General features: G+C 37.7%; 2 protein-coding genes, 1 long non-coding RNA gene and 1 pseudogene across 13 annotated transcripts in view; 1 reads left to right on the top strand and 3 right to left on the bottom strand.

Moving 5' to 3' along the window:
- Window positions 1–599: 599 nt before the first annotated feature.
- Window positions 600–9,399, bottom strand: LOC111323852 (uncharacterized). 6 transcript variants are annotated; one of them, XM_022927293.2, is made up of 4 exons: window positions 9,016–9,399; window positions 2,597–3,284; window positions 1,797–2,045; window positions 600–1,327 (listed from the first exon to the last, which is right to left on the bottom strand). In XM_022927293.2, the coding sequence occupies exons 2-4, from the start codon at window positions 3,017–3,019 to the stop codon at window positions 1,292–1,294; spliced, it is 708 nt and encodes a 235-aa protein (XP_022783028.1). In that variant the 5' UTR covers window positions 3,020–3,284; window positions 9,016–9,399; the 3' UTR covers window positions 600–1,291. The 6 variants fall into 6 exon arrangements, with proteins under 6 accessions (XP_022783028.1, XP_088595553.1, XP_022783027.1 ...); XM_088739427.1 differs by lacking the exon at window positions 9,016–9,399 and adding an exon at window positions 6,696–8,931; XM_022927292.2 differs by lacking the exon at window positions 9,016–9,399 and adding an exon at window positions 5,377–5,519.
- LOC148719602 (uncharacterized) lies at window positions 4,692–6,544 on the top strand. Its single transcript, XR_015993422.1, has 2 exons — window positions 4,692–4,859; window positions 5,513–6,544. It is a non-coding gene; the product is annotated as an uncharacterized LOC148719602 (long non-coding RNA).
- A 906-nt stretch (window positions 9,400–10,305) lies between the features above and the next one.
- Window positions 10,306–17,376, bottom strand: LOC111323936 (uncharacterized). Of its 5 annotated transcripts, XM_022927393.2 has the most exons (9): window positions 17,150–17,298; window positions 15,976–16,036; window positions 13,554–14,534; window positions 13,317–13,463; window positions 12,724–12,949; window positions 12,457–12,582; window positions 12,239–12,322; window positions 12,048–12,161; window positions 10,306–11,092 (listed from the first exon to the last, which is right to left on the bottom strand). In XM_022927393.2, exons 2-8 carry the CDS (start codon window positions 15,994–15,996, stop codon window positions 12,049–12,051), a joined length of 1,698 nt encoding a protein of 565 aa, XP_022783128.2. In that variant the 5' UTR covers window positions 15,997–16,036; window positions 17,150–17,298; the 3' UTR covers window positions 10,306–11,092; window position 12,048. The 5 variants fall into 5 exon arrangements, with proteins under 5 accessions (XP_022783128.2, XP_022783130.2, XP_088595550.1 ...); XM_022927395.2 differs by having other exon boundaries at window positions 13,317–14,534; window positions 17,230–17,376; XM_088739424.1 differs by having other exon boundaries at window positions 13,317–14,534; window positions 17,150–17,293.
- Window positions 17,377–18,302: 926 nt separating this feature from the next.
- LOC111323943 (uncharacterized) overlaps window positions 18,303–25,647 on the bottom strand; it is a 32,010-nt pseudogene continuing 24,665 nt past the window's right edge. Inside the window, exons 24-31 of the transcript XR_015993421.1 lie at window positions 21,234–21,300; window positions 21,043–21,128; window positions 20,534–20,660; window positions 20,089–20,130; window positions 19,777–19,881; window positions 19,584–19,620; window positions 19,238–19,299; window positions 18,303–19,113 (exon numbers count right to left, since the gene is read on the bottom strand). The product of XR_015993421.1 is annotated as an uncharacterized LOC111323943 (transcript). The remainder of the gene's footprint in view (window positions 19,114–19,237; window positions 19,300–19,583; window positions 19,621–19,776; window positions 19,882–20,088; window positions 20,131–20,533; window positions 20,661–21,042; window positions 21,129–21,233; window positions 21,301–25,647) is intronic.

Here is a 25,647-nt window from a genome sequence, read left to right as displayed (position 1 = left end):
CGAACCTTATGGCGGAATAACAAATGAAAGGCAAGTAGTCATGGTTTGCCATATCAGCTGATTTACTTGAGCTTCACGGTTTTGTGTGCGCTACGTAATAAATGGTGGGGCCTCTAGTGGCCAGGTCTCACACGACTATGACGTTCCTTTCCGGTTTAGCGCATACAAAACCGCCTGATAAGTATCGAGCTATAGGTAGCAAAAAAGAGACAAAATCGTGGGAGTGAGAAGTTATGATCGGCTTCATATTTTTGTTTGCAAGTAGAAGGGCTAATAGCCAGAGAAAAATCTTGTCAGTGAGAGGACTCCAGTAAGTTTCGTGCTAGTGGTTCACTGCGGTCTCAAACTGTGGTCAAACAGAGGGAAACGAAGGATTGTAAGTTAATGACATACAAGACGATTGATATGACAATACAAGTTGTCTTTATATCCTTAGGATTTCAAGCATTTAAGCTGGGATTGCTTGTAGGGTTGTTTTTCATGGAAGTCGATTTTTGTGAAAGGCGCGTCGTTTAACTGCAACTCGGTCGCACCACGCATTCGAAACTCACTTTGAAATTATATTCGTTGAATTTTGAGACCGGAAGTTGACAACGGTGCTCTTTGAAATCCCGTTGGTGCAAGTTGGAATTTCTGACTATCATGAAGAACAAACCCGCTGAATTTTTCCACTCGGTCTTTATCATAGACATCCAGCTAAAAAAAGACCTGAAAAACTATTAGCATAAAATAACGTCCAAACAAAAGATGGTTGAATGTAGATTACACGTCTTTTAACCAAGATAAACCTTTCTTTTTTACTCGAATGTTATCATTCAAACTGAGATAAATGGGTTCATATGTTTCCAAAAAAACCAGTCAGACTTGAACCTGCAAAATGTATACTGAAATTTTGTTATAAAAAGTAATCAACTGAAACGGGCTAATTAGTTATAAAAAAGTCTTGCTGGTAAGTTTCCATTGTTCAGTTATTAAATGATTCATTACATCTAAAAAGCTAAGCATTTTAAGATGTTTGGACACTAGAATGTTCTGCTCGATAAAAAAAATTTACCTCATATTTTATCAGCTTTTCAAAATTTATAAAAAGATCTTCGAAAATTCATTTAAATCCCTTTAAGTCGGGAAAATGCTCTCACCAAGCAAAAAAAAGTCGTACTCTGTTGCGTTCGCGTCCGGGCCTTTGCATAACATAAATTAGACCACTAAGACATTCGTAGCAGACTGCAAAAGGGATAACAGAGGTCTCAATAACTTGCAGTAACTTCTTTTGCCAACGACAAATCTCTTCTCACGTACCAAGCCTTGTTTTTTGCACGTCACGTAACTGAAACATTGAGACAAATTGTCATTAACCTGTTCGCATATACGTCATCGTAACGGATTACCGAAGACAACTGTACGAGAAGAAACACAAAGAAAGAAACAAACACACATGCGAACATAATTACGCACGCACCCACGAAAAAAACAAAAATTCGACAAAGGGGAAAAAAGATAATTTGTTTTATCAACTGAGTCGAAAACGTAAGTCAGCTACCTTAAAGGGTTTCTTAAGCTGACGTTTGGAGCGTTAGCCTTTTGCTCTGATGCAACTGTTTACGGTGTGGCCAATTTAGTTAATCAACTCAGTTGATAAAACCAAATTATCTTGTAACACCCCCCCCCCCTCCCACCGACAGTTTCTTTGAAACAGGAATAACACCCTGGTGAGCACGAATACGTTTATGATCATATGGACACAGGCAATGGGGACCAGCACTTTTCATAAATGCAGTAATCATTCCCAGTATTACCTTTAGAGATTCTTTGAAAGCAGAAAAATTATTTCTTTTTCTAAGGCCGGTGTCAAGACTGCGTGACCTAGCTCGGTACCGAGGAAGTCCGAGAGAGGCAAGTGGCACACTTGTGTTGCTCTCATGTGCAGAGTCAGACGGCTGTTCCTCTGCCACCATATCAAGGCTCCTACTGCGTATGCCTTTGGAAGTAGATGGTAAAGAGACTCGTCTGGATGCCAAAAGATATCTGGCTTCATCTACACTTGACTGGAAATAAACGGACAAGTGAATAACTGAAGAAGGTAAGGAGACATAAGGAGCATAAAGGAGGCGTCCAGCCTTGAAGCTTTCAAAGAAAAACTGAAGAAAAACAAACTGATCTTGAGCAGTATATCTTATTCAAAGGAATCTTCATCAATTACGAATAAGGACGATATTTATACATATTTTTGAACTAATTATTGTAATACTAGTAACTTCTATATATATGTACATATTTCTATTTCTTAATTACGTGTAAAGTTTTAAATTAGTAGCAGGTCCACATCAGGACTTTAGTCTTGCCTACCTAGTAACCTGCTTTATCAAATAAACCATGTATGTATGTATGTATGTATGTATGTATGTATGAGACAATTTTGCACTTTTCACATGAACATATCATTAATTAAGAGAGAATGAAAATCACTAAAAGTATAGATTTGTTAATGCGATTGCAAAAATCTAAATCAATCACGATGAATCAGTCCGCCAATCGATCAATCAACCAATCATTGAACTAATGGATCGATCGGTTGATGAACTACAATTAAACCTACCTCAGTAGGCATCAGGAACCTGGGATCGAACAATGAATTTTTCCTTGATTCTACACCCGCCCGATTTTCGGTATCGTCACACACTGTGATGCTTGGTACTTTCTGCAGTGTATGTCGCTTGCTGTCAATGTTCCCTGGTGATGGCAACGATTGCTCTGGATTACTTGAGGTGTCATGGCTACTCGTTGCATCACAACTAGTATCCCTCACTGTTTTTTGAATAAATCTCAGCTGATCAGTGCAGCTCTTCACAGAACCAGTTGAATCGCATCGTTTTTTGCAAAGTTCGTTTTTGTGAAAATCCTTGCAATCGGAAAATCCCTCCCGGCCGTTTTTCTTATCAAACGAGATAAGGCTGAGCTGCTTTGTGATGGACAATTCACAATCTGACTTGTCCACATCCATCCCTTGATCCTTACTCATAAACTGTGATCAATTTTTCTATTAAAATTCGATCACCTCCAGCTTGTTACTGGTTGTTTTTATGGTGGGCTTGGAATCAATGACAGTGTTTAAACCGTGTTAAGGTCCGGCCAGGAGTAGACTGCAGAAGGAATTAATGCACACAGAAGCTCTTGCGATCCGACCGCACAAAATGTTGAATTTATTGTAGGCTATGAACGACTGAGTGTCGACTGCACTTCACCAACCAAGGTACAAGCCGAAGCATTACACCAATCGGCACCACCTGTTTTCATAAACCGAAATAGAGAAATATTGTTACTTCTTAGAATTTCACTTCTTAAACGTACTCACATCAGAATTAACCTAACTGGAACTTTTGTCAATCTCAGCCTGTTCCGGCAATATGCAAATCATGGCCGTCACTTTCATTGCTGACGATTCGAATATTTGTCATTGATAATAAACGCTAATTGTTATATATAGTACCATTTTCAACCCATTCATTCGAATACCAATTTTTCTGTCTAGACGAGCCAGAAGATTTTTTTCCTTTAGTGGCATTCAAGATTCTGTCCTTCTATAACCACACTGCCTGTCTCATGACTATCGTTTCGATATCATAGACGTTAAGTATAATACATGTACCTATGTACGTCACTAAATCATATGGCACGAGATTTCTTTACTGATTTGGTTCTTTCAGAGATGTCCGAACAAAACGTGAATCTTTTCTACATATCTTGAATTATACTGATTATATTATTAGTGCTAACTGAAAACGTACAGATCTGTTTTGGCAATTGAATTCGTTTGACGGGCAACCGGCATTTCGAATGTATGTGGAAGGCGGAGTACAGATAACATCGTCAGGTTTTGTAGGCCTGCAAGGCGAGGTTTTTTCGAGTTTAGTTAACCTCAAGACATTTTGAACCATACGAAATAGTAGTCAATATAAAGCTTTGGGATTTACCAAAAGGATCTGTAAAAATCAGCGTCATTCTCGCCTGAGCTTTGAATTAGTAAAAAAAAGAAATGACGTATCTAACTAATTATACGCCACAATAAAACCTTAAAATCTAATAGGCAATTTCAATTTCAGCCAGTTTTACAGACTAAAGATAAGTTTATTTCCTTACTTTATTACAAGATATAATTACGAAAAATTTCAATGTCGAACTACTTAACATTTCTATGAAAAGATCGACGCTCGCAACTCACTTTAATGAGACATGACTGGTGTTTTCGTGTTTGGGTTCAGTAGTGAAAATCATTTATATTAGCTCATGTACACAGCTTGATAACGTTAAAAATGAAAATTTTTTTAGGATGATTCTTTAACTCCTTTTCTGACAAAAATTTGGGCAAATACTTTATAGGTCGTAAAGAGATGATTCTAACTGTAGATTTCAGTTCAACGTAATGGGACCTAAGTCAATACAAAGCTGCTAAAATGTTTGAATGAACAAAAAGCAATGAATACCTTGTAAGGCCAAGAGGCAGTCCAAAGAGTTCGACGACCGCAGATTAGACGAGGCCTTTCAGTATTTGCTAATATGATCATCATTGTTTATTTCGTAGCCAGAGTTCGTGATCAATTCTGACTTGCAAAAATTACCATTTATTTGAATTTGCAATTGTAATCGGCTAGAATCGACATAAAATTGTTTATTCTGTCGATTGCTTCCTTCGTCTTTCAGTTCAAACGGACAGGCTGGCCGCCGGAAAACCACAACAAACGCTTAATATGAATATATTTCGTGAACTCAAGTGGATCTTTAGAAGGCCTTTGCTTATCAGGAAATCTACCTCGATCTTGACCTTACCGTGATTAGGACGAACATATCTATTATAAAATGAAGTAAGGCTCAACGAAAGATCAATTTTTAAGATCATGTAGTATAATGCTTATAATGACCTATGCTTCAATTTTTATGTAGAAAATCTCATTGGCCGAAAAATTCTGACAATATGCCACCAGCTGATTTTCTGAATTATTCAAAAATTTAAAGACGAGGTCTTAAAAACAAATTGAGTGTCTTGCCTTGCTGAAGCCAGCGTGGTACAAATGAACGTAAACCGAAAAAAGTTCCATTAAAATTGCCGTTTTAATTTCAAATTTCTTGTTTTATATCTTATCCTCATTCTCTTATTCATACGGCAATGTAACCTTGCTTGAATATGAAACACAGACTGGACAAGATAATTCTTTACCCGCAATCTAAATTAAGCCCGTTTTGTACTGAGCATTAGAGAGCTGTCTGTTTACATTTTGGTAATACCTTATTCGACGGTATACATTCATCGCGTCCGAATTGAATTTCCGGAGATATGTCTAAGACCAGTGAATAAGGTGATTTTAAATAGCCTTAACTTACCAACTTCTAGCCTACCATATCGTACGAGAAACGTCGTAAATGGCGTCCTCCCATATTAGTAAAAAACAAGTTTTTCAAAGTATACGTGTCTTGTGCCTATCGCAACTGATGTTTTCCTTTCCGCTCTTGCCTTCAGGAAGTGAAAACCTCGCAGCAAGCATTATAACAGGTGTTGGTGATAAAAATAGCTTATTTGTCCATTCTAAATAATTTTCTTTGGACTTATTCATGTTTATTCTACTTTATTCTTCGACTATTACTTAGCATTAGAAACAAAAAGTAATTCATCTTTGAGACTGAATACTCCTCTTAATCCGAACCAGAAAGTTATTTTTCCGAGTCGATTATGTTTGGGAAACCTAAAAATTTGCTCACCACATGTGAAAACTGTAAACGAAGTCATAAAAAGAAAATGCAAATAACGAATGAAACCTGGCCAGATGCGAGCGTGAATAAATATTACGGAAACAAATGTCAAACATAATTTTTTTCAATTATTTTCTTATGCATTATCATTTTTGATTCGTTGTGTCATGTATCTAAGTGCCGATTTGAGTTTGCCAGTATCGCATGGAGCAGTTTCGGGCCTACTGACTCATTTTTGTCATTGCAATAACACAACTCATTAACACAGGTCAGGTGCACTTTCTATCAGCTATGGAATATCACCGACGAGAGGAGGACGGGAACTGATTTAAAATTCTGTGAAGCTCTTGTGGTCGTCACGCCGCCGCAAGTGAATAAAATTACTTCTTTAGTTGACAAGTGGGACTAGTATTCGCAAGTTATTCTGTATTTTTTTTTTTTAATTTCCTTCAAGGGGGCGTTATCATAGAAAAGGAGAACCAAGCGAGTATAAAACTAAAAGAGCAACGTAAGTACGGTGACACATCAGATCTAGCCGTCTACGTTAAAACCAGCAATTCAAATACATGCCCGGCCAAAATGCAAAGCGAAATTGCTTTAACCGCTCGGCAGGTACTGTTATCATGTTTAACCGTGTTTACTTCGGATTTCGTGCATCTGGTTAATCGGGACTACTCAAAAGCGTTATAAAGCATATGTTAGTTTGTTCTTACTCGACTGGGCAAGATATTTTTGTGAGACTAGGTTTGGCATAAGTGTAAAATCATGATAAATAAATACGAGGGTTGTTACGATTCGATTAGCTGATGGACTCTTCATACTCAACATTACTGTTTTTATTTTCAATTCCGCTGGCCTTTGTTTCATACCTGTTGAATTACGCGCTGCCGAACTACTCAACTATTTTTGAATGTAATGGTACAAGACCGGCACAAATTGCAATAGTTACTTACATATTTGTTCCGCTCTCCTCATGGCGATGCAAACTTCTCTCGATAACTGTCTTTAGTTGTTCTGACCAGTAGCAGGCTTGGATTTACGAGACTTAGAATCCCTGCCCCTTGGCAGAACAGGTGTCATTCACCTTGAACAAACACTACAGTCTGGACATAAATCTAGAACCTTTAGAATTGATGAACAATTATCGACTGTCGTAAGTTCCTGAATTAATCGTCGGTGAAGGTGTGAAAGCTATAAAGTTGAGGTGAAAAAAATCTCTGCAATGATATTGTGAGTGCTACCTTAAGTTTATATCTTATTTTATTCACTTCTCAATTACGGGAAACGTTTTCAAATAATGTTTACTACATGCCATTGACAATTCCAAAACCTCACTTGAATACGCTTATTTTCGTAGCCTCTAGCAAAAACTATTAGCCTGTAACAAAATTTAAGTATTTCGAAAAATAGTGAAATAGTATTTTGCTGACATTGCCCTGCATCTGCTGGTTTTTGTGTTGCACCCATTGTCAAATATTGCTTATTCTATAACGTGATTGGCCATCCGAGTGGCCTTAATTTAGCACCAAAAGGACAGTATACGACTTATGCTTGCTATTGGAAAATATGCACCATTTTTGCTCGTTGCTACCATATTGTTTTCTTTATGAATACGCTTAAGGAATGGATATTTCGTTTGTTAAATTTTCTTGGTTTTGTTGAATTGTTTTAATGGACATTGTACTGTCCAATTCTGGCTGTAATCATGCTCACGAGAACTTCATAAAGGGGATAAGTTTCTAAAGAAACTGTGATGCTACGTCAGTGGGAGTGACATGATAATTTTGGTTTTATCCACTGAGTTGATAAAGTAAATTGGCCACCCGAAAGAGTCAGAGCGAAGGGTTAACGCTCGCTCTAACGAAGGGCTAACCCTCGAAACGTGAGCTTTGAAACTCTTTACGGTGGCCAATTTACTTTATCAACTCAGTTGATAAAACCAAAACTGCTATGATAACTAAGTCAGATTCCCACTACGGGTCGGCCGATTTTGTGAACAATCATGATTACGGACCTAATTAAACTCCACTCTGTCTTGTTACCAACATAAGCATATGATTTATCTAAAGAATAAAGCTTGTTAGTCGATGAAAGATATTATTCAAATCTTAATTGTTTTGCAGTGTAAGAACAATTAAGTTTCTTTTCAGAAAAGAAGTAACGTCTGATTCTAATGGGAACTATTTTAGTTTCAAAACGGGTGGGTTACTGAGTAATCAGAAAAAAGGAAAACTTAGTCCTTATCTTTCCTTATCACGAAACTTCAATGATGTGACTGATTAAAAGACAGAAAACTGTACATTGATATCTTTGGTTCAAATGTCAATTGAATAACCTTTGTTGTGTTTTTTTTTCCCCTCAAAATACCAAAGGTATATTTCATAGGGTCTTTGCGGACTCACTGGATCATGCGATGCAACCCAGTGATTTTACTACAATAACGGCCCGTTACTTTGTCTCCAGACTAACATCGATGCAGCTACCAAAATAGCTCATTATAATGCAAATATAGATTATCCTGTAAGCTCAGTGACAGAAAACCACAAAGCTTCATTAACACAAACAAATTAGACTCGAACATTCTTCTTTCGGACTCTAACGATGCAAAGCCGCTCGCCGCAACATGATAGTCAATCTAAAGCAAACTGCAGAAACGAATTATGTGACATTTCTATGAAATAGTCAGGTACTGAAAGATACTGAACTCACCAGTTAAAAAGGAAAATAATACGAAATTTCATACCTTTGTTAAATTTCTATTAAGTGTAATGTAGTTTAATACAAACTACTATGATAGTGCGAGGTTATACGCGCAGCAAGCTTCTTTTGACTTACTCTCCTTCATGACCTAGACTCTAATTTAATCCGTGTAACAGAAAAAATAAAAAAATTCAGGAGAAGGAGCGACTCTACTTAAATATAACGTGAGGTCAGAACGTTTACGATTCTTTACTAAAGTTGTCGTATAGAGTAAGCTTGTGGCTGGCGATGACACAGAGAATGACACAGAATTAACCGTTTGCCAATCGACATTGGACGTTTATGACTTTTGTGCACTAAGGCTGGAGAAGACTGGCAGGCAGTGAAACAAACTATCAAATGGACGAATGAAGAAGGTTACAAGTGATTAGGACTTTAGCAGGCCATAAGTAAAGGCAAACTTGGTCCTTCTGTCTCTATCTCTTTCTGCTTAAGTGACTGTCATCGTGGGTACATGTATGACAAATTGGGAAACATTTCGTCAGTTGTTTCCTTTTACAAAACTTAACTCACCTTCAGAGTTACATTTTGGCGGCGAGAGTGCGTTATTAGCACCATATGCAAACAATTAAGACTGCAGTTCCTTTTAACTTGATCTCTCAAAAGAGCTTCGGCGTACTGACGTGTTTATCGTTCCTGATCACAATAACAGGCCGTAATTATATGTTTTTAAGCACTGCATCTTTTGTCTGTCGTTCAACTCTTGCAGATGGAACAATTATCTATTCTATAAAAGTTTTAAGCACGAAGTTACTCAGTGTAAATACAAAATTTACACTTAAAGGTAAAGGGAAGATACAAACTCTCGTTCATATTTACATCTGATGATAATTTAGACTGAACAATGCACGTGTAATCTTGCTAACTGAGTTGCCGGCGTTCGTTCCATTCATGGTTCGGCGACAGAGGAAACATACTTGATTTTTTATTTCCCTTGGGTGCATTTTAAATTCAAGAGTAGTCAGTCATACCTTTTTGTCCAAGCGCCACTTACCAAGGCATTTTTGTTAATTTCCCGACCAGCAAACAACTGTGCTTTTTTCAAAAGAAATGTTGACCTTTGTTGCCCCATATAACACCTCTGTTCTGTAAAACGAAATTTAACACTTGATGTGATACTTATACGTACGTGCTGTCGAAGCGCATCACGCAATCAACCGGGAAAGTTACGCTAAGAACAATAGACGCAGACGATTGTAAACTCTGTAATAGTTTTGAAGGCTTTAGTCAAGTTAATGCCATGCAAGTATGTTTTCTTTTAATTTGTCGTGCTTTCTTTCATGCTGATGTATCAGAAAGAAAGAGATAGTTTAGACCTCTTAGATACAGGAACCATCTGTCTGAGAATAAAACCACGGACGTCCTGCTTTCAGTTTAAACCGGCTCACAATCCCTCTTAAAAAAAAAATATCTCAAAAATGTGCGCAAACCACGTCAGTCGAGGATAACTGTTGACGTTATTCTTCCTTCCTCTGACGATTGTTTTTCACTCTTGTAATTTGATTTCTAAAATATCTCTTTTTTCTGCGGACCGTGCATTATCGCCTTACGTCAATAGAATCAATGGTAAATCTGAAGTTATGTGGGCACAGTGGCGGTTTATTGCCTTGGGACTTACGTGAGGTCATTTTGTCAGTTTTCGAAACATTGTTATAAATTCTTCTTGGCATCGATTCCACTCGTGCTACTCTAATCGAAAATTGCGCAACATTTAAAGACAACAGTCCTTTCCAGGACTGTTCTTCCCCGAAAGATCAGACTACTCGATCAAATGCTATTCCTCAGTTCAACTATTTACTGTGCTCTTGCAAGACTCCTTGTATTTTATTCGCTCGGAAAACTCTGTGCTACAGTCATTCAGATTAGCTGATGCACAGAAAATATTTTTTAAGTCTATTTATCTATACTTCCTAACTAAGAAACATAATTACTTTTTTTGACTAGAAAAATAGGAAAAATTAAAGAGTGAACCAATACATGAAACCTTACTTTTACATTTTATTTTTTCATTTTGGTCAAGGATTATTGTAGACAAATCCCTAGAAGATAATCACCATTGAGTTCCATTTCTATAACATTTATCCACATACAAATGTGCAAAAATCCTTTTCTAACTCGAGAATTGTCTCTTATCTTTAGGTATAAGCACTCTTAGGAATATATCGGGATTTTTTTTGTTTTCATTGAACCATTTTTAGATATTGATAAAACAGTGCTTAACTAGTTGGATTTAATTAAGGGTTTTTTTGCGCTTCTGTTTTATGCTTTATCTCACTTCTTCGTGCCATAAAATCTAGGTAAAATTATTTCCAAAGTTCTTTATCAAGCCTAAATTTAACCTCTTAGGCTTCTCTCAAAATATGTTCGCCGCTTCATATATCCCAGTGCCTTCCATATAAAGTTTGGGGTGATCAAAGCTCCACCCTTGAAAGTACTGACTTTAAGCTACCTTAGATAACTGGATACTGATATCATATATATCCATGTAAAAGTTTGCTGCTAATAACTTTCATTTAAATGACTTGCTCAACGGTCTTCTAGATAAAATGTGATTAAGTTGTAGATCCACGGATCTTCGTTGAGCGTCCAGCTGAAACATAATGAGATAATGATAAGTATGTGAAGCCATGACAGTTTTCCCCTGAGTGAGCCAATTAACAAATGGTAAACACCACAGCGTACACTATTGAGTTATGGATGCACTTGGGAGGTTGCTAAGCACGAAAGAAGCGTAAGAGTCGCTCGAGGCGATAGCCGAGAGCGACTCTAGCTTCTTGAGTGATTAGCAAACCTCCCAAGTGCATCCATAACTCAATAGTGTACGCTGTGGTGTTTACCATTTGTTTTATAACATAACATTAATACATTGTAGCTAAAGAGTTCCCTTTTATTTAACAAATCTTACGCGACCAGAAAAAAACAAGCGCGCGCGGAAAAATAGTCTTTGCATTTGCTCACGTCACCAGCATACACCCATGGGCAAATGGGGGGCGCTAAATTGACCGATCAGAGCGCGCGCTTTACTTTGGTTATGTTATAAATGTTGATGATTTTCTCGGCCCCCGACTTAACGAAACAGATTTCAGAAGTGGTTTCAAATCCATGTTCGCCTGCCCTCCCTCATCTATTTTCTTTCTCTTTTCCACTCCTTTGACGCCTTAACTGAAGCAAGCCTTTGTTAATACGTACACGGCAAGGATTTCGAAAGAAGCATCCCATTGATCGGTAATTACCTTCGTGACACGAGCAGACCTCCACCTTAACCCTTCAGTATTTTTTTTTTCTTGGAGCTTATTCATGCACCATTCTTAATGACGCTAGATTTCTATTTAACTGACATGAAAGCCGAGGCTAAGGGTTGCATTGATGGAAGAAAATCTTAAGGTCTCTTAAATATTACCATGGATGATCTACACAAATGAGTGGGGTGGAAGAGACCTTATCATTTGTTAGATCCAACATTGGCACCATTGAACGGTGACTTCACTTGAATGTGTTAGTAGAAGAAAAAAAAATTCTTTCATTATATACTATAGTCTCTATACCTCATCCTTTCCTTGCTTCCAAGCCCTGCGGATTTTCAAAGAATCCTCGCAAATTTTTCACCATGCCTCTCGGAGGATTGATCAATTCTTCTCTTCGTCCTGAAGGAGGGTAAACTGTTTTTGAGTCACTTAGTTGCGATACTCCTGTAAAAGCTGATGCACCAACTGTAAAGTTTTAAATGAAAGCTCACCTGGGTCTCGAGCACCCTGAACCGAATTTTGGTCTTGCTCAAAAATGGCTTTGTACTTGCGCACACTGATTGGAGACCCATCAACTGCAAGAGATGAAATGGCAAAATGCGTCTCTTAGTGACCTAACCTAATGCATTTTCTGTGGTTTAACTTATCAACTTTGACCTCCATCTAATCACTTATTCTGATTTCAGTTTAAATAAGTTTAAAATTTTACCTCCTTCAGAGTTATTCCTCCCAGGTGAAGGAAATACTGGACCACCTCCATCGAACATCCTTCCCAGCTCCTTCACTTTTCCGGTGAGGTCCGACTCCCTTTCTTGACCTTGTAAACTGAAATGAACTTATAAGGAAAGAAGAGCTCTTATAAAGCAATATACAAAGCCCAGCTAGCGGTGTACCTAGTTTAGTCGGTAACATTTTCTTCTTTCAGTTAATTCAAACTAGCTTTTTGAATTACTGGCAAGGGCTTTATGATACTTACCAGCATAGTCCTCTTTCAACGGCGCCTCTGTGAATGTATCAGTCACCTCGGCCTCCACTTCGTCCGCGGCTTCCTGGTCACTTTCACAACTTTCCGCCCCGGTCTCATCGCCACCCTCGCGATCTTCCTCTGAATCCCCTTCTTGGTAGGTCTCACCATCAACTGCTTCGTGTCCTGCATCATCTTCATCCTGATAATTGTCATTAGTTTCAACTGGCTCACTGAACTGCAAACGTTAAATAAAGAGAACACGCATGTCACTTCAGGAAAAAAACGCGTCCCTACCGTATAACCGTTTGTCTTATTTACTCAGAATAGACAAAAAAATCTAAAACAGCCTTCAATGTTGTTCTGTTTTTACATACCTTTATCTAATTCAAGTGCAAGTATAGTTAGGGTATCTGAGTTTACAAGAAAATGGGAACACAGAAAGTGACCTGCGATATACGTAATTAACATATATGGGGCAGCATTGATCAGTGAATATACCCTGTGATTAAAGTAGTCAGGGTATGCTTACCATGCTTACCATATATGGGGCAGCATTGATCAGTGAATATACCCTGTGATTAAAGTAGTCAGGTTATGCTTACCAAGTTTCGTTCTTGTTCTTCTTTGCCAATTTCCTTAAAAGACTGTTCTGGTGCCGTATCTTGTTGACCGGTGACTTGGTCTTCTCCAGCGTCGAACGACTGGGCAGCAGAACCCACTTCGCTTACATCTGGAGTTGGCGAGTGGACCTGTACTTTGAGAGAAGAGGAATGCTTTCGACCTGATTCTTCATGCTCGATATCTATTTCTTCGTCACTGTCGCTGTCTTCATCATTTACCTTAGCTAATTCAGGACTGATTTCGCTCCCTTTTTCAAGCGTTTGTTCCACAGTCAAAATTCCTGCCTCCTCGCCGTTGCCTAACTTCTCATCCTCCTCCTTGATTCCAATGTCTTCATTATCTTTCTCTGGCTCCTCGCCTTCACTTTGGTCTTCATCATCTTCTTCTTGAGCTAGCTGTGGGGATCCCTCCTCTTCCAGTGGGGTAAGCTTTGAACCATTACTTGAATCGCTCCCTTCCTCTTTCTCTTCTTTTTCCTCCTCAACTGTTTCCTCTTCTCCTTCGCTCTGTTCCACCCTCTCAACGGTACAAGACTGTCCTCCATCTTCTTTTTTTTCAACTTCACTTTCAACTTCGTCCAATTCTTCTTCGGGCGAACTTAAGTCGTCTTCATTCTCTTTCTCATTCTCAACAGTTTGAACGGATGTTTCTTCTGCCCTCTGATCTTCTTTGCGGTCCCCTTTAATTTGATCTTTGAATTCTTTCAGTAAGGTGCTTTGGGGAGAATCTTTTTCTGCTTCATTCCCCTCTCCAGCCTGAGAAGTTTCTTCGAATTCGGGAGGAAGAAAGTTCATATACTCGGGAGCTACCAGAGTTCTTCCATAATAAGGTACTGACGATGTGGCCTCTTCTCCGCTCGTTTCGGCAAGTGTCTCGACGCTTTCGTCTTTGTCCTGATCATCTTGGTCACGCTTACTGCCATTCACTGTTTCTTCGTCATCATTTACCTCATCTTCATCGAGTTCTTCATCAATACCGTTGCCGTTTTCATCACTACACTCGTGACCATTTTCCTTTGCATTTCCATCCACACCATCCAGCTCTCTTTCAGTTTTTTCATCCTGTGGTTGTTGTTTTGGACATATTTCTTCATATCCATCATCGTGCTCTTCGATATCTCCTTTGACCTGAAGTGACTCTATTTCGCCAGATGAGAGTAAATCTTTTCGATCCTCATTTGAGTGCCAATCTTCCACGTTCTACAAAACAGAAAATGAAACCCGGATATTTTCTTTCTTCCACTTGTGACTAAATTAACATGGTAAAGCTTTATCTATATCGTTAATATTCATCATACCATAAGAATTGTTGCGAATAGAACCAAAATGTTGGTCCAACGTTTTTAATCCGCATTTCAATATAAATCTGACTAAATTATTTCGTAGGCTTTGAAATACTGCATCATTCATTATTATCGTGTCCTATTGCAAATTTGCGAATCTGTTTGGTTTTATTTGATATGGACCATGCTCGCTGTCTTATTTCCAAATTAAGCTATTAAATGATGTTTGGTCAATGTTCACTCTTACCCCTAAGGCACTTATTTACCCTTTCACTCCCACGAATGATCATTAAGTAAAATCTTCTTACTCTGTCAAGTATGAGAATTAACAGTGTCATCAAATAGGAAATTTATAGCCTCAATATCACACCAAGTTACCAGAAATGGTCAACAAAGGAAAAGCTAAGAACCGAGAATAACTAATTCACAGTGCGATTTCCAGCATTGCCTATTATGGAGATGGCAGTGTATCAGATGCTAAATCACTCTTGCCTTTCACCTCTCGTTGAGGAAATTTTGGGCTTCGAATAAAAAAGTGATCTTTACTTTTAGTTTCTAACTTCCGTGTTATATAATATTAAAAAATTCACGTGCAAATAATGGAGTTTAATAACTATTTTCGTTTAATGTTTAGATGTCTTCGTATGGCACATGAACATATCACAAAATGATATAATGTAGTCATTACAAGACTTAGCTTTATTATTAAAATACTTATAAAAAAAAATACTTAAACCTTAAAATGCCTTTAGGCGCACATAAATAATTACTGCTTTTATCGCCGTGTAACATTCCCTGAAATTTCAAATGAGCTACATGTATTGTAATCCTGTTGAACTGTTGGTTTTACAGGAACTGACTCGAGGCCATAAGCTCGGTGGCTAAGATATAAGCAATTTAGTGTCTTTTCCCATGCGCGTTTGAAATTTAAGATTTTAACAAAGTTTGTTGATTTCTGAGCAAATGGGTAGAATTGGTTGTCATTTTTAAAAGCTTCCAGAGAGGGAGACTTGATCATTTTAAAGAGCAACATACCACCACAACGCCGTCATTGACGAAATGTGTTCAGCTAAAAAATAATTTTCTTTTTCAGAAGGACGTAATCTTAGTAAACGTTACGTTCAGAGAATTTTTTTCGCTTGACTCTGTTTGTGCGTCTCTTGAATGTTGTCTCTCGTAAATGAGTATTTTACGAACGTTACGCATGTATTGTTGTTGCAGTTGTCTTTTCCTTGCACAATCGACTAAGGCAAAGGCAGTGAGATACGTGTTCATTAATGACAAAATTAAATAGATACTGTGCCATGTATACATTGCTAAATAAGGACTTGAAATAATAGACGGAAATCAAATCGCACCTCGTATAGGGTTGATGCCATTTTCTGCTCTCCGCCTCAGACAGATGGCTTGTAAATCAGCCTAGAATAAAAACCATATATGAAGAATATAAATAAGAAACGTCAAGTTCCATTCCTTAAGAAAGAGTTTCTGCGTGATTGAAAGATATCTCACGCGAAGGGAGCAATCAGAGAAAGGATTTATAAGTAAATTTTGTGTTTGCACGTACGTTTCGCTAATGTTTTGAACAACTCAATCCAAAAGCACATTGCGGTTTCATACAAAACAGAAATTGATAAAATCCTAATTTGGCGATGACGCGCCATTGCGTTACGGAAGGTGTTATTCGAACACGCCACGACTTATTTCACATACTTAATTTCTTTTAGTTTCGCCGACTATGAAGTGTATTCATTCCAACAGGTGTGGCTATATCTTTACTCCGATATTATTTCACTCAAGCTACTGAGAGTTTTACCCAAGAAGATCTTGGTTACACCATACGTCTATATTATGTGAGAAACTTTCGGATATAGCTTCGTTGTACTGAGGCTAGCTAAAGAAGTTTTCGCGTCCACTTTATTTGCCGCGATCATTGACGAACAATAAATTGAAATCTATAATTTATTCAGGGATCAACCTGACAAAGGAAAGTCTCGAGTTAGCCTGGATGATATTCAAGTGAAAATGAAAAAGAGAGAGAGAAAAAAAAAGAGAATGCTCAGCCGAGCTTAAATTTCCCTTTCTTTCAGATTTCTTCGATAAAAATCATACGTTGACACTCACTAAGTAAAGAATCTACGGAACCTTGATTTTCCTTTCATCATGTTCGCACATATACAAGCCGAGTAGTAGACTTCTAAAATAGTTACAAACACAATTTTTGTATTAAAATCCTACATGCATTAGTCTCTGAACTACGCGGGAAGGATTTTATTTCTAAACTAGTTTACTAATGAAAGAAGATTCCCACCGGTGCTTCATAAACATAGTGAAGGGTATACAATCGTACAATCAAAATAGATTGAATCATTCCTGTCGATTCGTTTGGCTGACGCTGTGATAGAAATTCAACCCCAGCTGATCAAGTACAGTGGGAGACACTGTTTTAGGAGCCGTTACTTTCATATTTAAAATGAGAAACGCGATACACAGTAAAAATACGAATATGAACATATAAGATTTAAGACTTACCTCCGTCCACCACGCGGTGCGACATGAAAAGACAATGAACGAGCAGGCAGAATAAATAACTATATATTAAAAGCATTCACCTTTGTTTATATTAGACTCGACACTTGAACCAATTATAAAGATCCTAGAAATGATCTCTGAAGCAGTTGTGCCAAAACATTTTGCGTCGACTCAATGAAATCTTTTGTTCAATCACCGTCGCTTTTCAGAGCAGGTGTTTCTTAAATCGTCTGCTTGAAGGTGCGATCTCTCCCACATTCATTTTCGTTCAATGTACTGAACATAAAAAAAAGGGTGACAGTTTTCATATTCTTTTAAAAGATATTTTCACTATAGTCCTTTTTCAACTATATAAAGGCACTGAAAGTCGGGTAAAATCTCCCGGTGGTCTGTGCATAAATATTTAAAGTCTCAACTTTTAATATTTTAATTGCGGAGAAAACTGGCATACTCGGAGTTGGAGGAGTGCTGTCGATCACTTACGGCAACATTTCACACAGAATTTGTCATAAAAGGGTATATTGCAAATAAACGGGCTTGTATCTGATGCAAGTAACTCAACTTACATTCGCTTTGATAATTAAAAATTTTGCCCAATATTCATACGTAAGGATTGAAAAACATCATAACCACGAAAAATATTTTGATGAATTAAACAAGGCTCATAAATCGTTCAAGCGCAATTCTGCTTAAAATTCCATAAGAATGAATTAGTAAATATCACTCCTCATTGCGTGGTGCAGGCACGTTAATAAAAATTAATCCAAGGATTAAGAGCAAGGAATGAGAGCAAATCGAATCAAACTGAGGACTACATGATGGGCGAATTACAATGGAAATAGCTTGGAAGATTTTGCTGAATGAAACCTCCTATGGGGAAAAAATTCTTTTTCTTTTACAGGACAGAGAAAATCCCTCCTCCTCCTCATTCCTAATGTTTGAAATTGCAAACGCCCCTCGGATCAAGATAACTGTCCACTTTAGAAGTACTGGGATTGCGAGATATGTGAGCCGGAATTACATTTACTACGACTCGATGCTCATTGAAAAAAGATGAATATCCACCCTTGAATCAGCCCTTCCCGAATTTTTTGAGCCGTCAACTTTTGCCGATTGAGATTCACAACTTAAGGAAAAGAGGACCCGAACTTACTGGATATTAATCCAATTTATTGATATCTGTGTCGACAAACATCTTTTCTTCACTTAGGTAAAATAACCACAGTATATATTTATGGATTAATCATGTCAGCGTGGTATTAAGTTAAAACTGAGTGTAGAAATAATCCTTTTTCGAGATCTGAGGTCAGTTCGAAAAGAATCCTTTACCGTGACATGTTTTTGTTGAAAAATTATCATCCGAAAACAGAGTCGCTATCGCTATTCTCGACTATTGACAGGCTCGCCCTTAAGTCATCGCTCAGAACGCTACTGTCACTCATTGCTATTTGTGGACGAGACGAAGTTGTGAAATATGACTTTTGACAGTGTCGATAAACTCGGCAGGTTGAAGTTATTTTTCTCATTTGATAACTGGACTCTGCCGTGTGAAAATCCAATGATAAGTCGCCAAACTCCTCTCGTACACCTTCAAACGTGTTTTCCTGTTGGTTTGTCATGAGTCCCATTTTTTTTACATTTAAGATTTCTTCTTTTTCGCTATTATTAGCGAATGTGTCGCATTCGTGGTCTGAGAGTTGAGATAGCTTGTCCTGAAAAGGATCAGAAGTAACAGATCTTCGTGTTTCCTTTGTTATCACAGGCTTCGTTGTGCTGCCCTTACAGATGTTTATTAAACTCGAAGATATATCTTCAAAGAAGTCGTCATCTGAATTTTCTTCCTCGTTATCTTCTTGGTTGTGTTCTTCGTGTCTTACGGCTATGTGGTAATGCTGATATTCCTTCAGTCTCTCGTTTTCTTTTGTCCTTGCACCGGCTGTAATATCTATGTTGCTATTAAAGCTCTGCAAGTATATACATGAAAGAGATTTTAATGTTACGCATTACAGTGGTAACCCTTATCACAGTGTTTATCTGGTGGATTTCAAGCAACTAGAAATTAGAGAGTATTCTGTAGAATATCCTTGCCTGGTCGACTGGCCTTAGCTCAACCCCAGAAGAAGTGTGTGTCCCCACATCAATCCTTTTTTCTGAAGAAAGAAGGCAATAATAAGAAAAAGAAATTGTATCACTAGCTGAACCAAATAAAACCAAAAACCGAGGGACGCTGATGAGATCCGGGCCATGCCTAGGGTAGCAAGAACCAGCGCCTTTTTGCCTGTTTTGCAGGCGACATAAAACATGTTCATGGCTTTCTTTCTAGAAGTCAGCCTTGAGAACAAAGGATTGAAAATGATTGTTAGTGAAAAAAATATGGAAAATGTGTTTTAAATTCTCTTTGACTACGTTCATTGAAATATACCATTTAACCCACCTTCCGATAACATGGCTTTCCTTTGAAGTCTTGTCGTCTGTACAATGCAAAACACAAGAGAGGATTCAGACCAGGAATTAATAGATGGGTTTTTTACGTGGATCCGCCATGGTTGTATGGTAATCTACCATACAACCATGAACTTGTTTGTTCATTTTTTCTCTGAGTGTCTTAACTAACTAATTTTACTCACCTGACTAGACGAATATTTCTGCTGTGATTTTGCAATTATATTGTCACGGAGGTAGTCTCTTCGACTTCCATGACAGCAAAGTATCCGTTTGTACTCAGAGCGAATCTAAAAATCATTAAGGATTATTAAGTCGGAAGCTTGTGATTAATCTTTTATATTTTACCCATAATACAATGTATTCACCATTAATCTAAAATCAATTAATCCAAAATGCCCCGTTATAGTCTTGTTTCGATTACCGTGACTCTGTTAGATTTCAATTTTAATTATATGACTAAAAGACAAACGATTAAAATCGAAAGACTTGCTTACCCTGTCATCAGCTAAGCAATGAAAAATAAAGATGAAAAGTCCCTTGAAAAATTAAAGAAAAACAAGGAACATAAGTAATTCGGAAACAGAGGTCTTCTTGCTTGGAAGACAAAACTTCTTAAATTAATTGAATCGGATGTAGAATTAACCAAGATGGCTTTTTGTTCTCTATTCTTAATTGATATTGGGATAAGGGTTGTTGTCTTAATAGGAGGGACGGAATCTAGAGAACTTGGAAAAACCTCTTGGTGAGAGGACGAGAAGCAACAACAAACTGAACCAATCTCTGTCGCTAGCAGGTTCGTGAAGAGAAGTTGGGCACAAACGGTGGGAGACGAGCGTTCTCATCTCTGTGAGACAGCTATTTCCTACTAATTCCTACCCAAAAGAATTAAGTAATCATAAAATTCAGGAGGCTAGGGAAGGAATCAACTATCGGATTCACCTGCAAAGTGTTGAAAATATTGAACAGATAAGCAAAGAGGACTGTAGCTTTGTCCAGGAAAAACAGTCCCAGTAGCCATGTTGTGCCTAAAAGACACGTCAATACTGCGCAGGCGTTTACCCAGTGCCTGAGGAAAGGAGTTGAGAGTTAGTCAACGAGCAAAATATTTTATGAATAGATAAACAAATACATGAAAAAATAAATAATACGTGAAAAAATGTCAACCGGGTTACAGCATCGCAAAGGGTATTAAATGAAAAAACCTATGACCGAATTCATTATAGCATTACGAATCCAACCAGTTACTTATGCTTGGAACTTATAACCTATTACCTACTAATTTATGTTCAGATTGTTTTTGCTCAGCTTACGCACCAGAATCTTCCTGAGTAAAATTTTCCTCACAGTGATTAATTTATCAAGTGACTTCTTCTACTCTTCCATTATGGTAATCATCATCTTAATGCTTTTAACATCTTAGCTTGCAGTACTGTTGTTTTATTCCTTACCTCATTTTTGGCGGGTTACGGGCAGGCTGATTCAGGGAACGCGTTGCCATAACCTTGAGTGTCATTCCTAAAAACACCAGATTCAGCTAAAACGTAAAAATTACAATCAGCATTGTACATTTTCCAACATGTGCAACACAGCGGCAGCTGACAAAAAAGAAGTGGAAGCTAAATGCAGGTATCAGTCTTACCACACATATGAGAAGAACAGGGCCGACAAAACTCCATACGAAACCGTCTTCAACAGACAACCAGCAGCTATCACAAAGAGAAATCGCATGAAAATTTAATCGCGAGGTCAAAGGGGAGAGGCAAAATTTAAGGAACAACTAACACCTTTCCTTCTTCAATGTTTAATCGTTTGATTGTTGATTAACAACTTAGTTCAGTTTGTTTAAATATTTACGAGTGAAGTTGGTGATTACAAAGTTGCATTAAATAAGTTATGTAATATATTCTTTACCTACTTTTTAGAATAAAAGTTGGTTTCTGATAAGTGAATGGTGAGTGAATTAATTAATTAATGAAGGATGAACAATTGTCAATTGAATAAGTAACTTCCAGCAGAGAAGTGATTCGTCAGTTACATGAAAATCTCAAAAGACTCGTGTGCAGTCGTTCAGTCGGGCTTTCTATAACTAAGCGAAAAAGGGACGACTTCAGTCTGCAAAAAATCGGGGTCAAACACTAGGTGACTAGACCAAAGAATTAAATTTCGTCCAGAATGAGGAAATCAGAAGTAAGAAAAATATATATCATATATATATATATATATATCACGCTGGGCACGCGCGCCATAAAAACTGCCGGGTTCGCTGTGAGCAACATTTTTGGGCCGTGAAGTTGGGAGACTGGGATCTAATAATATTTTCCGTGCGTCGTCGAGATCGGCCGTTTTTTACGAAGCCTAACGACAATGTAGTTCGATTGATCGTCGATTTGACGCCAATATTACATTCTACGAAGTGAGAGCTTCACTTTGATACCAAACATGGCCGACCTTCTCGCGACGGTCTCTGCAGGTATTGCAGGTATGTCCCCACTCGAGTTCTTGTTTGTGCTTAAGCGTATCGCTAACTAACAGTTGCTAATATTTGGCTTCATATATATTTCGTCTGTCTACAGCAAGAGTACAGTTTTCCACCAAGAACCGAGGAAAAGCAATGGAAGAAGAAACCTATGTTTTTAAATTTTCGATTCTCACAACCGAATAACCGTGCGACGGCCAGGAAGAGCGAGCCATTTGGTCTATTTGGTGCAGCGATGTGTGAGCACATGTCGCACTTTTTAAACAAGAGGCAAAAAGATATAGTCGAAGGGCTTTACGAACAACAAACTCGAGGGAACGTTTCATTTTCCATTTTTTGTGAATCATCACTCAACACAGGAGCAGTGTTAAGAGAAGAAGCCTGTGAACAGGGAGATACCAGGAAGTGGCAAAGCAAAAGCTGTTATTTCGAGTATTGAGGAATCTAAACTGAACTACAGCTAAACCTCAGTTAAAGTATGATGGGAGTTAAAAAACAGGACACAGTGAAGACGTCATAAACATTAACCTTATGGCTCGAAGGAAGGCTAAAGTTTACAGCCGGTTTAATGTTGGAGTTTTTCTGAAAGAGAAAAGGCGTTTAAGAGATGAAGCTGCCAAGACTCTCAAAATTCTAGTCAAGCAAAAGGCTAAATGATCAAACCTTATTCGGAAAGTAAGTATTCAAACCCCCCCCCCCCCCCCCACGAAAAAAAGTTTAACTCCTCACTCACATACATTTTAGAGAGAAAATAAATCAACATATTATAAGCAGGCTGGCACCCAGATCTGTGCTTTTGTAATCAAAATATTTTACATAGAAGCCTTATGGATTTGTGTCTATTAACATTCCCACTCATGATAAAGAAAAAACAACAAAAATAAAAAGTTAGACTATACTGGCAAGGACACTAAGGAAAAGTTGTCAAATTCGTTTATATTTGCTGTCAACTTATCTGCATTTTCATATAGTGCAATTGCAGAGTCTACTGGTTTGACTTAACTTTATGACTATATACATGGATAATCAACTTACATTAACGAGCTAAATGACATGTATGTTTTGTTTCATTTTATCCTTGACTCAATAAATATTTTTCTTAATGTTCTTGTATGTAGCAATGAGTTAAAATCAAAGTGAAATTATTGAGGTTATGATCAATTTGAACCACAGCATATACAAGCATGTACCGGAATTGAATCATTCCACATTTTCCACCTCTTTAAAGGTAGATGAAGTGTCTGAGGACATACAAGAATTGGGAGAACACTTGCCTGAAGCTGGCACAGCTATCCCTCAAAAAGAGAAGGCCTTTCTAACCAGGCAGTCTATTAAGGCAAGACGCAAAAACCCGAATCTCCTCCCTTCTGATGATAAGAAGAGGCCATCTTCAACAGTGGAGACACAAAGAAGGTCAGAGACATACCAAGCAGCCAAAGAAATACATGGGGCTGACCTAAATGATAATACTCCAGCACACATAGGTATTCTTAGTACAGCTGAGGAAAGGTGCCCTACAAAGATACTAGTTGACTTTATGTCAAAAAGTAAGAAGTTTTCCAAAAAGGTTTTTCCTAAACTTTATAAGAATGCAGCTGAAAAATTTGAAACTTCAGACATAAACATGCTTAGAAGTGTTTCAGTTTTCTATTAAAAAGGGGTAATGGGTAAGAAAAAGTACAGATCTGTGTACAGATCTCTTTTAATGACTACCAATCCTAAGAGGAAAACTAAAACAACACACATTCAAGTAATGTCATGTTCCTTGCCTTGGTTAGTTCCCTATAACAAACTTATCAAGTTTCTCAAAGAAGTTGACATAGGAACCTTAAAGAGTGTAAGAGAGAGCTTCTGTTCTGATTTGGAACCTGAGGATCAGGTTGATGGCTGTTACAGAAATTTAACAAAATGTCTCGTTAGATTAGCAGCTTTCTGCCTTACAACCATCATTAAATTTAAGTTTTCAGAATTCCCCAATGACATGAAAATGTTGGCTTTTCTGGCTGGGGAGCTTCCAAACAGTGCCAAGTATTTTTCAACATTTGCTGACATTTCAACTGATGAACTGCTTGATGTAAACAAATCATTTGGCCCAGAACCCCATAATGATTTCAGACCATGGGAATATCATAAGAGATTATCTGTTGCTAAGAAAGTTGGTGACCTCAAGGATAAATTAAACAAGACTCAGTTAGCTCCCAACACTAAACGCAACAAAATAACAGCATTCATGGCTTCTAGTAAGAGTAGGCAGGAGTTTGAGCCACTCATTGGTAAATTCATTGACAGAGCACATTTAGATCCTTTGCATCTAAAGAATAATGCCTGTCAGCATATTCACAAAATAATGTTGCATGAAGCTATCCAAAAGTCTGCCCTTGGAGGTAATGTAACAAATATGAGTGGGGTACCTTGGGATTCTCCATTTTCCAAGTTTGTATGGGCACTGAAATCTAAATGCCAGCTGTCCCGCTTAGCAAACAAAGTCACAAGGTGGTTTAAAGAAACAAAGGCAGATGGGAAAGACTTTGAGTATAGATTTACAGGCAGAGATTCCAGGATGTATTTACATAATTTTATGCATCTAGTTGTGTCTTTGGAGTCCCCTGCAGACATTGCAAGGCAAACCTTCAGACTGCACACTTTTGCATTTGTGAGCTTGCAACTAAGAAATGCAGTGTCTTTATTCTGCAGAATGACTATCAGTGATGATGAAATTAAAGTGCTGTCTTCTTACTGCACCAACTATTTCAGGGCTTATAGTTTTTTTATTGGGATAGTAACACCTACTGTATGGACAATAGGTTACATTGTCCCTGTGCATACCAAAGATGTTAAGTGCAAGTATGGAAAGGGTCTTTCAGTTACCTCAATGGAAAGGAGGGAAGCTAAACACATTGCTATTTCAAGGTACTCCCAAAACACCAACTATGGCATGAGATGGCAGCAAATTTTTGGCCACGAATTTCTTTCTTTAATCTGGTTAAGGGAAAGGGATATAACCTTGACAATTACATTCCTTCAAAGGACAGGTATGTCCCTAACAGAGTTGCCCTGAACAACTTGTTTTTGTGGTTGCCCAAAGCCAGAGGTGTCAGAAAGGTGTGGGTATTGTTCACACCTACATAGGCAGGCTATTTTGCTGTCTTGTCAATCAGGAAAGCTGGCTGTTAATAAGAAGCTCTACTAAAGCAATTTTTAACTCAGTGAAATCACTGTCCTTTAAAATGTGAAAAGCTTTGCATGTTGGACAATCAAAGTGTCTTTCAGAGGTTTATGTACATTTTATGCAACAATTGTCTTTGATGTGCAGTTAGATCTTTAAGTAGTTACATGCAAATCAATGTTAAAAATTTGGCATGAACTATTACTTGCATAACTTGTTTAAATAAGGTATCAAATACCAGTTTTTTTGAATTTTGCATTTTGATGCCTGTATTTATACTTGTGTATGTTACTTGCTGTATTTGTAGTTATTGACCATGCATTAAGTACTGTTAATGTATATGAATAATTTATTATCATTCCATTGAATAACATGTATTTACAACAAGCTTTTAGTACATAGACCAGACTG

This window comes from Stylophora pistillata, chromosome 11, assembly GCF_964205215.1.
Source record: "Stylophora pistillata chromosome 11, jaStyPist1.2, whole genome shotgun sequence".
In the NCBI taxonomy this organism is placed as follows: Eukaryota; Metazoa; Cnidaria; class Anthozoa; order Scleractinia; family Pocilloporidae; genus Stylophora; species Stylophora pistillata.
The sequence above is the reverse complement of the archived record's forward strand: the minus strand, read 5'-3'. Positions and strand labels throughout refer to the sequence as shown.

Bases quoted from the DNA above. Each gene is read 5' to 3' on its own strand.
- LOC111323852 (XM_022927293.2), bottom strand. From the start codon at position 3,019: ATGAGTAAGGATCAAGGGATGGATGTGGACAAGTCAGATTGTGAATTG. The intron at 2,046-2,596 runs GTAGGTTTAATT...GTTTATTTCCAG, and splicing joins GGTTCCTGATGCCTACTGAG to TCAAGTGTAGATGAAGCCAG. The intron at 1,328-1,796 runs GTAATACTGGGA...TCAATGTTTCAG, and splicing joins CTTTCAAAGAATCTCTAAAG to TTACGTGACGTGCAAAAAAC.
- LOC111323936 (XM_022927395.2), bottom strand. From the start codon at position 15,996: ATGGCATCAACCCTATACGAG. The intron at 12,323-12,456 runs GTAAAATTTTAA...CATCTCTTGCAG, and splicing joins GAGGAATAACTCTGAAGGAG to TTGATGGGTCTCCAATCAGT. The intron at 12,162-12,238 runs GTGAGCTTTCAT...ACTCAAAAACAG, and splicing joins TCAGGGTGCTCGAGACCCAG to TTTACCCTCCTTCAGGACGA.